A 16084-nucleotide genomic window follows, 5' to 3' on the forward strand; every position below is an offset into this window, starting at 1 on the left:
GGAGGGAGAGACAGAGAATCTCAAGCAGGCTTTGCATTGTCAGCACAGAGCTCGATGGGGAGCTCCAACCCAGGAACTGTGAGATCATGACCTGAGCTGAAACCAAGAGCCGGACGCTTAACTGACTGAGCCACCTAGGCGCCCCTGTTTGTTTGTTTGGTTTGGTTGTTTATTTATTTATTTATTTTTAATTTTTTTCGTAATGTTTTTATTTATTTTTGGGAGACAAAGACAGAAAGCTCACATGAGCAGGGAGGGGCAGAGAGAGAGGGAGACACAGAATCTGAAGCAAGCTGCAGGCTCTGAGCTGTCAGCACAGAGCCCGATGTGGGGCTTGAATTCACAAACTGTGAAGATCATGACCTGAGCTGAAGTCAGATGCTTAATCGACTGAGCCACCCAGGCGCCCCTGTTTATTTATTTTTGAGAGAGAGAGAGACAGAAAGCTCACAAGTGACCAGGGAAGGGGCAGAGAGATGAGGGAGACAGAGAATCCCAAGCAAGCTCCACATCACTAGCTAGGAGCTCAACACAGGGGCTTGAACCACAAACTGTGAGATCATGACCTGAACCAAAATCAAGAATCAGTTGCCCAACTGACTGAGCCATGTAGGTGACCCTAAAATATTTTTCTTGATGTGATATACTTACCCACATTTTTGATAAGTTGTTTGTAAATGATACCCTACTATATAGCATTCCACCTACCAGGATAAAATAGGAAAAGATAAGAAGCTGAGAGACATGTTACAGGTTATAAAAGCAGATTTCATGAGAGTATGTATAACATAATTCCAATTCTCTAAAAGGTATGTACATGCATAGAAAACAGTCTAGCAGAATAGGCACTCAAATGCTAATGCTGTCATCACAGGATGGTTTAAACATAGGATTTTTTTCCTGATACAATTTTCTGTATTTTCAACAATGAACTTCCATTGCTTTTTAAAAAGGTAAATATAGTATAAAAATGCATTGCATCTGATAAAAAAAAAATTTCATGTGACAGAAACTAAACCTGTAGCTTCTACTCTATCTCCATGCACCAGAGTAAAAGAGTCAAAATACTGGGCACTTGTTTGATTTTTTTTTTAAGTTTATTTATTTATTTTGAGAGAGAGAGTGCAAGTGGGGAAGGAACAGAGAGAGAGGAGAGAGAATCCTAAATAGGCTCCACTGTGCTGTCAGCATAGAGCCCAACATGGGGCTTGATCTCACAAACCGTGAAGTCATGGCCTGAGCTGAAATAAAGAGTCAAGACACTTCACTGACTGAGCCACCCACATGCCCTGATTTTCTTAATTTAAGGAATTAGGTTTGTGTTCCCTCATTAAGAAAAGATAATCTTTAGCATCATTGAAAGAGTTGATCAGGAAATGAGACAAAAATCAAGAGATCATATTCCTTTATTACATATATGAAATATAAAAAAAATTAACAGAGCAATATATATATATATATATATATATATTTTTTTTTTTTTTGCAAGTCCACAGGACCTCAGGAAAAAAGTATGTTCTGTATGTGAAGTTAATCTTATTGCTCTGTGGTTCATGTTTTGTATATTCAAGTACAGAAGAAACTGTATGTATTGTGGTTATGCATGGGTACAGATGAATAATAATGAAGACTGTAGTTTGGTGAACTATCACATACATTGTGTCAAAAAAGTGAGCAAATATAATGACCATATATTGTTAATAAAGATAAGGAGAAAACTGTCTCAACATTCAGGTTTAAATACTAAACACAAAAATAAAACAAATTTTGTGTCTATAATAATTTTTGCAGTGTTTACAAGTGCATTGCAAATAAATGATCTTTTAAAAATTTAAAGTCAATTTCCTCTTTATCCAAGCATATTTCTACACTTATGATTTCTTCTTCCTCTAGTTTTAAAGTCTCATCTTGTTTAGTTTTTAAAAAAATTTTCATCATGGTTGGTATCTGTGGAATCTAACCTCTAGCCTGAAGCTGAGATTTGATATGCAAACATGTTCTTTTAGGTTGTATCTTCACATATTTTTTTCCCAAGTGTTCAGAGTTAAAACGTACAACTTCCTTTTGTCCACATGTAGTGGCAGTGCTTCTGTTTCAGTAGGTTTTCTTACACGCCCTTTATTTTTCTTTCTGTCAACAACGGTTTCCAAACTTTCACAACACAAGTGGTAGGTAGTAAAGTGCTTTATACAAGGAAATACTATATACATGTGGAGAGGTTCCATTTAACACCCCACAGACCAAAGTTCACACACATCACGCAAAGAAAGGCTCTTTTTTAAGAAAAACCTTTTTTGATACTAGGGTTGGGGAGTCCTTAAAATCTCCTTAATTGCTTTAAGTAGCACAAATATAAGTAACATATCTGAAGCTGAAAGGAGTCCTTGTTAGATGTACTGCCCTTAATGGATTACTGCTAAATATCACACTGCTGTTAAAAACTCTTAATAGTTAACGAATTTCAGAATCAGTCCCATAGAAACCGGGTATCAGCATAGGAGTTTTCATTTGTCTTTATGAAACAAACTGTATTTAAACATGGCCTCCCAAAGAGTCAGGTTAGACAAGGCCTATGCATTGGAACATTTCTATATGTTTTGGCACTTAAAAAATTCCAGTTTCATTTTTGAGGTCTCCATTCCATGAAGTTTGTGTTTCATACATAGAGAAGTGCCATTATGTGCTATATACCTTTATTGCTACTTGCACTCTCTTTTTAAAATATCCATCACTTTTCTTCCAAGGGATGGCTTCCAGTGCTGGACAAAACTTTTCATATTCACGACTAATTTGCCTGTTCTTACATCTTCATGTCCTGCCACAAGGTACTCCAAACCTAAAAGAGAACAAAGTTAGGGGCTATAGAGTATCATAATTTATTGAAGGAGAGAGATGTGACTTCAGTAATTTTATATGCACGGTTCATGCTTTTATATATTCATAGTCGAAATAGGGAGTCACAGGTAGTAAGAGCTAACACTTAATAAGCATTTACTATGTGCTAAATGGTTTACATGTATTATTTATTTAATCTTGAAAATAACCCTATTAACTAGGTCTTGTTTTTCTTCTTGTTTCACAAATAAGAGAACTGAGGCTCAGCAAGATTACACAAGTTGTTCAGTGTCTCCCAGTAAATAGTTAACACTCTGACTTAAGCTCAAGTCCGTCTGTAGAACTTTTACTTTATACTGTACCACCCTTCATGGTAAAGAAGTGAAGATTCTGTGCGTGCTTAGCACACTGCCATAAATTACTATTTCTTGGAGACTCACTATGTATGGTAGTGTATATTGAAGATTTTATAAAAGTGAAAAACCATTTGGGAAAACATATTGGAAGAGAGTTATAAATTATACAAAGTAACACATATTTCCTATAGAAAGTCAGTGTTGGGGCGCCTGGGTGTCTCAGTCGGTTAAGCGTCTGATTTCGGCTCAAGTCATGATCTCATGGTTCGTGGGTTCAAGCCCCACGTCGGGCTCTGTGCTGGCAGCTCAGAGCCTGGAGCGTGCTTCCGATTCTGTGTCTCCCTCTCTCTCTGCTCCTCCCCTGCTCACACGCTGTCTCTCTCTCAAAAATAAATGAAGATTAAAAAAAATAAATAAATAAAAAGTCAGTGTGTTTTTGGGATATAGGATGTTTGTTTGTCATATATTTAAAAAAAAACTTGAGACTTAACTGGACCTAGTGTTGACTTTGTAATTAAAAATTCTTTTCAGACTTCAAATAAAAAATTTTGGGTAACACAGAAAAATTAAAGGATGGTCTCATTACCTATACACTATAAAAAGGAAATATGTTAATCTCCTTTAGGAGATGTTTGTAATAATATCAATATTGGTATTTTGAAATAATTTTCTTTAATATTATAGGGTAGAGAAATAAGTAGTTATGTTTATAAGACAGCTTTCCAAGATAAAGAGACATATACTTTAAAACTTAAGGGAAAATAGTAGATGCTAAAATTAAGCTGAAAATACCAATTTAAACTCATGGCTTTATATGTACATATAAAAATTAATATATATTAATAAAATAATAAAAGTAAAACATATGAATATGGTATATATATATAACACTTGTCCACTGAAATGACCTAAAAAAAAGGCATTCAAGTAGCAGTGAACACCTATAATAGATATACTGTAGTCTCTAATTAAACAGATCTCACCAAAACAAAACAAAACAAGGCTTCTTGGACAAATGCTATTGCAGGTCCAGGGCGGGAAGATACAAGCTAGCATGGGACATCCTATTGTGCTAAAAGGCACAGAAGCTTTCAAAGATTAATTAGGATCAATTCAGAAGGACATGGGAGTTATCAAGAAAGGGTTACAACTTTTTAAAGTTGTGATAATCTGAGCACCAAGGAATATAATAATTTGTACCTATTGGTATCTATCTATTTGAATCAACCAATATCCATAATTCCAAAATGATACTCAAAAAAGAGAAATATAGAAAAAACTAAATTGTCATCCTTTTTTTTTTAATGTTTATTTATTTTTGAGAGAGAGAGTGAGCAGGGGAGGGGCAGAGAGAGAGGGAGACAGCTCTGTTCTGACAGCAGAGAGCCCCGTGCAGGGCTCAAACTCATAGAACCCTGTGATCATGACCTGAGCTGAAGTTGGTTACTTAACCCACCGAGTGACCCAGGCACCCCTAATTTTTCATCTTTTGAGGAAGCTATTAAAACCATTACTTACTTTGAAAATTGGAAATTATGGGGAAAGAATTTAGCATTTATTCTGCCTTTTACAATAGGAACTATATTGAATGGTAACCTAATAGCCCAGTTTCAAAGAGACAGTCCCCTTACAGAAGCATCAACTAATAAATGAGGGAAGTTAGAAAAACGTCATTTCTCAAACTCTAATGAAATTGTTGATTCAGGAAGATTACCAATCAATGATAATGTCATTAAATCAATAGTTACTGGGAAACTGGATGTTTGTATCATGACTAAGTAATACCACACTCATTATTTTCTAGTCTCAAAAGGGAAAACAAAACTGCCCAATGGAGAGACCAGACTGTCATCACTCTAACCCAAGGATCAAGTTGAGCAACCCTGATGGTGAGTTATCCGGTTACTATATGTCTTCTGATATGATTTAACATGAAGTACACACACAGCAATATCTCTAATGGATTCTAGTCCAAATATTTATCTTGAATCTATCAAGCTTTTCTTTAGAGATTACATAGGCAGTAGAGGGACAAGATAAATGACACCACAAGGAACCAACCAGACAAATATAGAAGGTAATACGATCTACAGAACACTTGGGCTGGTTTCTTCAACACTAATAATTTTTTCAACAATGAAAAGAGGAACTGTGCTTGAATAAAAGAGACTTGAGAGTCTTAAAAACCAGATACAATGTGTGATCCTGGATTGAACCTGACAAGGACAAATCAGTCCTAAAGGACATTTTGGGACCAGTTGGGAAATTGGCATGTGGTCTGAGTATTAGTATATGAAAATAAACTATAATTGAAGGCAAAGATCACTAACTGAATAAAGTAGGTTGCAAAACAGAGTATAGTATGAATTTATTTTGGTTAAAAATTATAATATGTACATGCACAGAGGAAGACCTGCAAGGATTTACACTAAGCTGTTAACAGAGAATCTTTGGAGGTAAGAAATGTGACATTTTAAATTTTCCCCTAAAATTTTATAATGTACATGTATAGCTTCTATAGAGGGTTATATATTTATTTTTAAATATTTATTTATTTTTGAGACAGAGAGAGTGAGAGAGTGAGCTGAGGAGGGGCAGAGAGAAAGAGAGAGAGAAACAGAATCCTAAGTAGGCTCTGTGCTGTCAGCGCTGTCAACACGGAGCGCCATGTGGGTCTGGAACTCAAGAATCATAAGATCATGACCTGAGCCAAGATCAAGAGTCAGATGCTTAACCAACTGAGCCACCCAGGCGCTCCTTAAGATTTTTTAAACTTTTAAAAGTAATCTCTATACCCAATGTGGGGTTCAAACACACAACCCCAAATCAACAGTTGGATGCTTCACCAGCTCAGCCAATCAGGTGCCTCAAGAGGGTTATTTAAAAAATTATTAAAAGAATTCAGCACTAAACTTAAAAACAGCTATGATGGTGTTTTCAAAAAAAAAAAAAAAAGAAAAAGAGAGAAAATAATGATAGAGATTTTAAACACACTGTAGAGCACAAATGTAAGATGGATTATAAAATATTAAAATTCTTGGAAGAGTAACCTTAGCTTTTGCATGAAAAAGAATCCCAATATTTAATTAACAGTCTAATTAAAATATAGTGGTCTTGATATAATATCATGTTTGTATCATAGCTAAAGTAATAACATCTTCATTTAAAAACACAATACATAATTTTTAGGAAACTTCATTGCTAAGTCTAGTATTTTAAATGAATTTACTTTGAAACTATAAACAGAACAAATACGATAGGAGCTTGCCATTAATTTAAAGTATAAATATAAATTTGGGACACCTGGGTGGTTCCGTTGGTTGAGCATCCAACCCTTGGTTTCTGCTCAGGTCATGATCGCAGAGTCATGGGATAGAGCCCTGAATCAAGCTCTGTGCTGAGCATGGAGCCTGCTAAGGATTCTCTCTCTCTCCCTCTGCCCCTCTCCCCTGCTTGCTCTCTCTCTCTCTAAAATAAATAAAATGAAAAAAATTAAAGTATAAAAATAAACCAATAAAAATGATACTGAATAAATCCATAAATTATGGAGCAGTATCATGCCAAAAATTAGCATGGAAAACAATGTTATCTGTTGCATCACTTACTAGCATTTACATTTTGCTTTCCTATTTTTATACTTTTGACATCTACTTTGCTACACATTTGAGGGCACAAGATTTATTTTGTTTCTTTAGAAAAAGAAAATATAATACTTTGCTTCTAGTCTTGATATCCTAAATTGATTAATGAATGAGTAAATGTATGTATGAATGTAGGAATGAATGAATTTGCAGGGATGCCAATTAGATTGTTCTTTTTCAAAAAAGTAGCAGAGGAAGCAAGTTGGCGTGTAAGGTTTCCAAATTTTCTTATCAGCTTTCTTTGGCCTTGGCTATTGAACTTGTAAAAATGGAAAAACAAAGTGAAATGAAAGAGTGTCTGGTTTTGCTTTGGCAGGTTCCAGTCTTTTCTTCAAAGCAAGTAAACATGTTTTTAAGAATTCTTTGAATAATTGCGCTTATGTTTTCAATTGTGATGAACTCAGTTGATTCTTTGACTCTGGCAGAAACCTGATTAGGAAGTATAGTTTACTTCCTGGAGGGTGGCTCAGATGGTCAAAGCTTTTTTTTTCTTTTAGTGGCTTACTAAAAGACTGGGCATATTTTTTTTTCTTTTGCCAAGATAGTAAAAAGTGCTTATAGGAAGAGCCTCTACATACAGATTATTAGGAAATAGAACTTAAATTTATGACTCTTAGTTTCCTGTATTCAAAATCCAAGATTCTAATTACTTCACTTGTTCTTTGGAAACATATTTATTTATTATTTAAAACGTCCCCTTTTCCTTTTCCTTATTAAAATTTAAAATAACTTAAATAAAATACTAAAGGGGTATAAAAGGATGTAAGAGATTAGTCAATGGGTCAAAACGTCAACAGTTTTATATTATTTTAGATTGTTTAGGGGGTAATATTCTATTGACTGATTTTCTCTTTTTCTCTGTCACTCGGTTATCCGTTTCTCTCAAAGTTATTAATCAAAGACTACAGTAATTTCTTATTAACATAACTGGGGTTTCCTGGACTTTTATTTTAAAGGAATTAGATCCAGAGCATAAATTATGCACCTGTTTTAGCAGTGCCACTAAAATACAGATGGCAACTACATAAAGTGGAAAATACAGAGGATTTTTTAAAAAAAATATTTGTTTTGATAACTTACTATCTGGGTACTATGTTATTTTTTAGGTACTAATGGTAGGTACTAGAGATGTTGTGATCGAAAATCTAAATCCCATCCTCAAATTTAATGAAGGAGACAGAGAAATAAGCAGCTTATGGCACAGTATGAAAGTGTACTTGTAGAGCATAAAGGTAAGAATCCCATGCTTACTCACTTGTCTCTACCACTGTAGTAACATTTTAAGGTGCAAATTCCCTTAATTTCCAGTTTTTCTAAGATTCTACAGTGTTTTGTTTTTGTTTTTGTTTTTTTTACATTTCTGCTGTTTCTAATTTGGAACCAGAATGATCATTTAATGAAAAACAAGATGATGAGAACTTGAGAGTTGTTTTCTATCCAGGAGGAACAGATGCTTCTCATGCAATCGTAAAAATGAATTCAGTATTATTTGCACAGATGGAATGTTGCATTTGAATTTCCTTTGGGAGAAAATTCTACCCAGGGCACCGTAATAGGACCTAGCTTTCAGATGAAGTATTAGTGGTAACTAAATTATGAAAGTGTTTTCTATGCTACTGGCACGTGGAACCAAGCTAAGACTTCTCTTTTAGGACAGAAAATATTATATTGCTGGATTTTAAAATGTTTCACTTTTTAGAACATGTGGAAGAGAAACAGTTTTTTGATGTCAGTTCAAAGAATACCATTTGTATTTTCCCCCAGAATTCAGATGGTGAAAAGGAGACATACTCTTGGTGAGTTGATTTCAGTTGTGGTTTAGAGAATAAGACAAGGAGCAAATCAGCAGAGACAAAGTAGTTATTAAGCTAGAAAAGTCTAATGCTTACCAGGATTGAGGATTGGACAAGTGCAGCCTCTGTTAGTCCACGATTCTGGATATAATGTTCGTTTTCCTCGTAAAATTTTCAATTTGGTAGATTTTAAGACTTTTTTTATCTTCACATTGACCTCAGCATGAGATCCTTTGTCATGAGCTGATAAAATCTTTATTTTTAGCACTGTAACAACACAATTCCAAAAGTCAAAATGTATAGGATTTCATGTTACCTGTTGAACTCTGAATAACTTAAATAAGCATTTCAGAGTATAATGGAAAAGTTAACTAATGATGATGCAAATGTGGAAATTTGCTTTTAAAATCATTAGGTTCATCTTGATGAACAGTGAGTAATATGTAGAATTGTTGAATCACTATAGTATATACCTGAAAGTAATATGAAATGGTATATTAGCTATACTGAAATTTGAAAAAACTAAAAAAAAATCATTAGGCTCACTAACTTTTGCATTGGCTTCACCTTATTTATCGATATTAACTATAATCTTCTTTCTTCGACATTTCATCTGGTTCTGTTACTCCTATCATTATGCTAAGAGAAAATCAGCCATTTGCCTACTGCAAACATATCTTAAACACATTCAGCTATCAAATCCAAATAGAAAAAAGATGTATAGGAAGTAGAATTGTTATCCTGGTTTTTATTTAGATTCTGATTATATTTTACTCTGCGGCTCACTGTGTATAAAGTTATGACAAAAAACAAACAAAATGTTACTGCCAGAATATATTTTACATATTCCAAAGAGATTAAATAATTAAATAATTAAATAATAAAAATGGAGTATTTAATCTTCTTCCCAGACGTAAAATACAAGCCAACTGGGGTTGGAATGGCTGTCCTTCTATATGATGGCAGAGCTTCAATATTCTCTATAACTCATGATTCTATTACGCTATGCTCTTCGTCTATGAAATGATGTGGCTAGGGGTTAAGCAGTTGGAATAACTTGGGGTGAGGAAGAAAGTAGATCTAAGGAACACTGGATGTATATTCTATACTATTAGAGGAGTTCTTACTGGCTCATCTATAGCTTGATGGAAAATTCTGTGTAATGAGAGAACCCTACACTGGCTGATTCCATTTCCTAAGAATACTGTTGTCAGATATCAGATATCTTTATAGAATCACCAAATTTTAGACTTCTAAGTGGTCTTAAGAGGTCATCTAATCTTGTTTTATGTATGAGGAAGCAAGTTATAAGAAATCAAGTGGTGGCGCCTTGGTGGCTCAGTCGGTTAAGCGGCTGACTTCGGCTCAGGTCATGATCTCGCGGTCCGTGAGTTCGAGCCCCCCCGTCTGGCTCTTTGCTGACAGCTCAGAGCCCGGAGCCTGTTTCAGACTCTGTGTCTCCCTCTCTCTGACCCTCCCCCGTTCATGCTCTGTCTCTCCCTGTCTCAAAAATAAACGTTAAAAAAAAAAAATTTAAAAAAAGAAATCAAGTGAACTTCCCAAATTTGCATGACCAGTCAGTTAGAGAGGTATCAAATCCAAATAGATAAGATAATGCATGAAGGGTACGTAGTTCCTCACACATGGCTAATGCTCAGTAAATGTTCACTGTTATTTTTCCACTAGACTGTATGGTCAAAGAGAACAGGGACCTCATCTATTCATTATTATAACTTAATAAATATTTTCTAAGGAATAAACAAATGAATCAAGTGTCTTTTTTCCACTAATAGAATGGAGAAGGGAAACCATTTTTCCCCCCAAGTCTGTAGATGTGTTAATAAGAACAAGGTATTTCAGGATGTCTGGGTGGCTCAGTCAGTTGAGCCTTTGACTTTTGACTTCGGCTCAGGTCATGACCTCATGGTTCATGAGTTTGAACCCCGCATCAGGCTCCGTGCTAACAGTGTGGAGCCTGCTTTCAATTCTCTGTCCCCTCTCTCTCCCCCGCGCCTCAAAATAAATAAAAATAAACTTAAGAAAAAAAAAAGAACAAGGTAGAGCGTTCAAAGTTTCTTAAGCAAAAAATAGTACAATTGTATTAAAAGATGCCAGTGCAGTTGTTTGTAAATTCAGAGAGCTACCAAATATATGTAATATTGAAAACTAGTTGATATTTCCACTAAACTGACCATCTTTGAACTAAATTGTCCTGTTTTTTGCTTTTGATAGTAAATATCATTTTCTCAAAATGAATTTTTCTTTATTGGGCACTATACATTTCAAAAGTTTTCTTCTGTTATTTAGCCAAGTTGTCAAATGAAAGGAGAGAAATATGCATGTAATTTTAGATAAAAATTTATGAGATTTGTTTTTTTTTAGCATTTATTCATTTTGGAGAGACAGAGAGACAAAGCATGAGTGGGGGAGGGGCAGAGACAGAGGGAGACACAGAATCTGAAGCAGGCTCCAGGCTCTGAGCTGTCAGCACACAGCCCGATGTGGGGCTCAAACTCAAGAACCGTGAGATCATGACCTGAGTCGAAGTTGGATGCTCAACCAACTGAGCCACCCAGGCGCCCCAAGATTTATGAGATTTTTAACATTTACTTAAAAAAAAAATCTTTTATGAGATTAAATACAGTGTTATCAAGAACCTAGGAGGAAAAAAAGAACCTAAACACTTGGTTTCAGAGATCATGACTTAAAATTTTCTCTTCATTGTAATGTGTATTTCAGGCAGTATGAATTATGGAACAATAAAAAGCCTCAGATACTGGTGAAAAATATGTTGGCAAGATAAGGCATCTAGTATATTTAATAGTAAGCATAAAGCCATTTAGAGTTTGAAGATAGGAACAGTCTTTACATAGGCAGTAACATTTCCCTTTGTCTGTATTTCCCTGGTATTTGAAAAGTAGAGGAGTCTAGAATATACAGAGAGGGCAGGGAAGAGGCTTGAGTGGACAGCTCGTCTCATTGCTTCCTAAATATATATCCTCTTCCTTCTCCCTACCAGTTACTGAGCATATAGTGTATGCAAGGTAATGTGCTGTGTGCTTTTCAAAACTCTCACTTTATGGGAAAGGTGGCACCATCCAATTTTATGGATGAAGAAGTCTAGAGAGGTGAAGTTACCCAATAAACCAGAAATCCAACCCAAACCAGAATCCAAAGCTCGAACTCTTAATCACTGTGAAATAGTGTTTAAACTGATTTTTGCTTCATATTACTACATGATAACTGGCACAGGTTATTACTCGAAACTGGTAATACTACATAAAACTGGCACAGGAATCATTTTAGTGGCTAGGGACTTCCTTTTTAGGTTACTAAGACAAGAAGCATCCATAAGAAAGGGTTATGTGTGATGGTTTTCTTCTTTTTGTTTGCCTCTTTTCCTCATAGTAGGATGACTTTGCCTTTGCTCTAGCAGCCTCCTGCCCTCACTAGGACCTTTAACACCATCTCTATTAGGTATTATTATATTAAGACTAATGCTTTGATATTTTGAGAATGTCATAGACTAGACCTCCCATTTCCTAAAAAACTCTTTGGATTTAGTTTGAATAGATTCTTAGAAGCATTCAGGATTTCAAACTCACCATATGAATATTTCATTCCACAGAATGCCTTGGGGTTTCCTAATACCTGTTCTTTACATTCACATTTACCTACAAAAAGTAAGTGAAAAATTGTGTCAGTTATTTAGAAACAAGGAAGAGAAACAACAACAACAACAACAACACAAGTAAATCCAGGTAGCATAACTCATTTAAAAAAAAACATTGAAATATAATTAACATAAAGTGTTATATTAGTTTCAGTTGTCAGGTAGCATAACTCTTTAAGACTTGAGTGATTCACATAATCCATAAATACTAAGAAATCATAAACAGTCATTCAAACAAAGTAGAGTCACTTTCTGAATTGAATTAGTTATCATCCAATAAAGTACTGACTTAAGAGAAATATACAAAGGTAGAAACAATGATATATTTTAATGCTTGTAATTATGTTATGATAGATATAGTCCAGTATGAATATTCCATGCTAATGGAAAAGAAAAACTAAATGAATAAACTATAGAAAAGACACTTTCTTTTTACAATTAATGTTCACTACAGCAGCAAAAGTCAAATAGAGTAAAATAACTGGGCACTCCTTTGAAGGTAATGCCATCCAATTTAAAAGTATTATTTCACCTATTATGTGCAGGACATGGTGCTATACACTTCAGAGTATATAAAGATGAGCAATATACAATTCTTGCCTGAAGGCTTACAATTCAGTAAGGTGAATAAAGCAAGTGTATAAACAGTGTTCTAAGACAGATACAATATGCTTGGGTGAGAGTCACATGTTTGGGAGGATGGAAAAAGGCTACATGGCTGAAGAAGGATTTGAAATGGACCCTGAAGAATAAGTAAGATATTTCCCCAACAGTTTAAATTATGCATTACAATTATTGTGTGTGACATATTTGTCAGGCCCTGTGGAAGATTTTCGACATGCCTTTGTACATAGTCTATATATAGCATTCTTATTTATCTGTTTCCTCTCTAAAGTGTGATCCTTGAGGACAACAGTTATGTCTTATTTATCTTTAAATCCCTAGAAGGAATAGGATTTCCATTCTTACATATTTAATAATTCGATATAATTTTATCATCCCTCCCCTTCTGCCTTCATGCATTACATTAAATAGGCATTGAGTGGTGTAAACATAAGTAACATTTACTGAGGAAGAGCTACTATGTGCCAGGCACTATTTAAAAAAATTTTTTTTAATGTTTATTTATTTTTGAAGGAGAGAGAGAGAGACAGAGCATGAGTGGGGGAGGGGCAGAGAGAGAGAGGGAGACAGAATCTGAAGCAGGGTCCAGGCTCTGGGCTGTCAGCACAGAGCTTGATGCAGGGCTTGAACTCACAAGCTGTGAGATCATGACCTGAGCCGAAGTCGGACGCCCAACCGACGGAGACATGCAGGCGCCCCTGTGCCAGGCACTGTTTTAAGTGTTTTACATTTATTTACTCATCTAAGATTCTAACACATAGAAATTTGACAAGAATATAGAGATAAAAGTGTGAGTAAAGGGGGCGCCTGGGTGGCTCTGCCGGTTAACCATCCGACTTCGGCTCAGGGCATGAACTCATGGCTCATGAGTTTGAGCCCCATGTTGGGCTCTGTGCTGACAGCTCAGAGCCTGGAGCCTGCTTCAGATTCTGTGTCTCCCTCTCTCTCTCTTTCTTCCCCACTTGCACTCTGGCACTCTCTTTCTCTCTCTCTCAAAAAAAAAGATTTAAAAAAATTAAAAAAAAAAAAGAGTGAGTAAAGAAATGTAAGAGAGAAAGGCAGAGTGTGTTCATGGAAGAATAAATGTTTCTGTTTTTCCTGGGTACAGATTGAGTTGTGAATAGTAGAAGGCATCATGGAGGACCTTGACTGATAATGCAATTAGGGCCTGAATTTAATTTGTTAGATAAAGGAGAAATTTTTTTTAAAATTTGAGTACAAGTCGACATTAGTTTCAGGTGTACAGCATAGCAATTCAACAAGTCTATATGTCATGCTGTGTTCACCACAAATGTAGCTACCATCTGTCACCATGCAATGCTATTACAGTATCATTGACTATATTCCCTAAGTGGTGGCTTTTATTCCCATGACTTATTCATTACATAACTGGAAGCCTGTATCTCCTGCTCTCCTTCACCCATTTTGCCCATTGATAAAGACGAATTTTTGAAGTTTATCAGATTAAAGAAGTTACATGAATTAAATATATATACGTATATATATATATGAAAATTAACCTGGCATTACCATATCAAAAGTACCGGAAAAGAGAGAAAATGGAGATGGGGACCAATTAGAAGATGATGATATTGATGGTAACAACAGTAACTGAATTGAGTGCCAACTATAAGCCATAAACTATGTAAGGAACTTTATATGGTCTTGTTTAATATTTATAATAACCTTATGGGACAGGCTTTGTTAACAAATGAAAACATAAAGGCTCAAAGAAGTTAATTAGCTTATCCAAGGCAGCAAAGCTAACAAGTAGAAAAGCCAGATTTTAAGCCAGGGTCTGGGAGAATCTGAAGTCCCTGATCTTTCCACTGTACTGTCTCCCTAAGTCAGATGAAATGTAGGTCTGAACTAAAGAAATGGCTGTGGGTGTAGAAAAGAAGGAATATTAAGGGAGGATGCAGAGTTAGGGTCTACAAATCTTGTCAATGGATTGGATTACGGCAAGGGAAGAGGAAGCCTAAGGATGAACTTGGAGTTTCAGCTAAGATGACAGAAGACTAAAGTATTACTAACAGAAATAGAGACGTTAGGAGGAGAACACTTCAGGAGTGTGTAACTTATGGTTTTTGGTAGCAACCAATGGTTTAACTTAATTTTTGAAAGGATATGGAGTAGCTCATAGAAAGGAGAAAAAGCTGAAGAACCAGAACTCAGAAAAGACAAGAATCAGGACAGCGCCAGAGATCTAGGTACCAGGAACTGTTATACAGTCTCTTTTATGGCTGTGTCATTGGAATCACAAACTGTGATCACTTTCAGACTTTGTCACTTTCAGCTCACAATTTAAATTCCGGGGAGAGAACATCTGATTGGACTCACCAAGACTTTACTAAATGGGGGAAGGCTGGTTCCCTAGAGAAAGTTTGGGTTAAGCTGCCACAGAAACAGCAGGAATAAAGAGGGGGAAATGGATCTGGGTAGGCAGAAACAACAGAGGTCTAGTATGAGGAGAATATAATGACTTAGAGTTGCTGACAGAATACGCAGGTGGAAATGGGAGTAGGATTCCGGTGAGATGAGGTTGGGTAGACATGGTAATGTGGCAAATAGTGACATGCTGACTCTGACTAAAGCTGTTAGAAACCAGAGAATGAGATTTTGCCAGTGGAAAATCACAGTGGAATTGAATAGTGGGAATGAGAAATCACAGGTGCTTAAAACTAGCTGTTGTGATTTGTTAAATAATATTGCGTATCATCTAAACATAGCAGAGATAGTTACTCCTTCAGGAATTGTAGTAACCTAAGTAGATAGCCCAGGGCCTTTGATAATTCCACCAAAGCTGGAGAGTATGGTAACCACCATGCTAAAAAAACCAATTGAGCTCCAAAGGGCATGTATTATTCCTAACTTATGTTCTTTTTAGTCCTTCAGCCAACAAGAATATACAAAGTTCTGTTATTTGAAGATATTCTGTGGCTGCTTTCCAATACTCCCCTTTTTCATGTTAAGAAATCAGACATTCAAATTTGTTTTTGAATGAATCTCTGTTGATCAGGCTTTATTTAACCCAGAGGTGTTTTCTTTTTTTAAAAATTTTTTAACACTTATTTATATTTGAGCGCGAGAGAGACAGAGTGCAAGTGGGGGATGGTTAGAGAGCAAGGGAGAGAGAATCCAAAGCAGGCTCCAGGCTCCGAG

The 16084-nt window shown here is 35.6% G+C and overlaps 1 protein-coding gene and 1 long non-coding RNA gene across 4 annotated transcripts in view; one reads left to right on the plus strand and one right to left on the minus strand.

Moving 5' to 3' along the window:
• Positions 1-1388: 1388 nt before the first annotated feature.
• The window catches only part of NTN4 (netrin 4), a 123714-nt gene continuing 109018 nt past the window's right edge, over positions 1389-16084 (minus strand). For all 3 annotated transcript variants that reach the window (XM_053226627.1, XM_015070484.3, XM_027071052.2), the window contains 3 exons: positions 12231-12299; positions 8722-8892; positions 1389-2836 (listed from right to left, as the gene is read on the minus strand). In XM_053226627.1, the coding sequence (XP_053082602.1) occupies positions 2700-2836; positions 8722-8892; positions 12231-12299 (377 nt within the window). In that variant the 3' untranslated portion in view covers positions 1389-2699. The remainder of the gene's footprint in view (positions 2837-8721; positions 8893-12230; positions 12300-16084) is intronic.
• On the plus strand, positions 4909-8725 carry LOC128316469 (uncharacterized). The gene is made up of 3 exons (XR_008300412.1): positions 4909-5080; positions 7939-8064; positions 8532-8725. It is a non-coding gene; the product is annotated as an uncharacterized LOC128316469 (long non-coding RNA).

This window comes from Acinonyx jubatus, chromosome B4 (genome assembly GCF_027475565.1).
Source record: "Acinonyx jubatus isolate Ajub_Pintada_27869175 chromosome B4, VMU_Ajub_asm_v1.0, whole genome shotgun sequence".
Classification (NCBI taxonomy): domain Eukaryota; kingdom Metazoa; phylum Chordata; class Mammalia; order Carnivora; family Felidae; genus Acinonyx; species Acinonyx jubatus.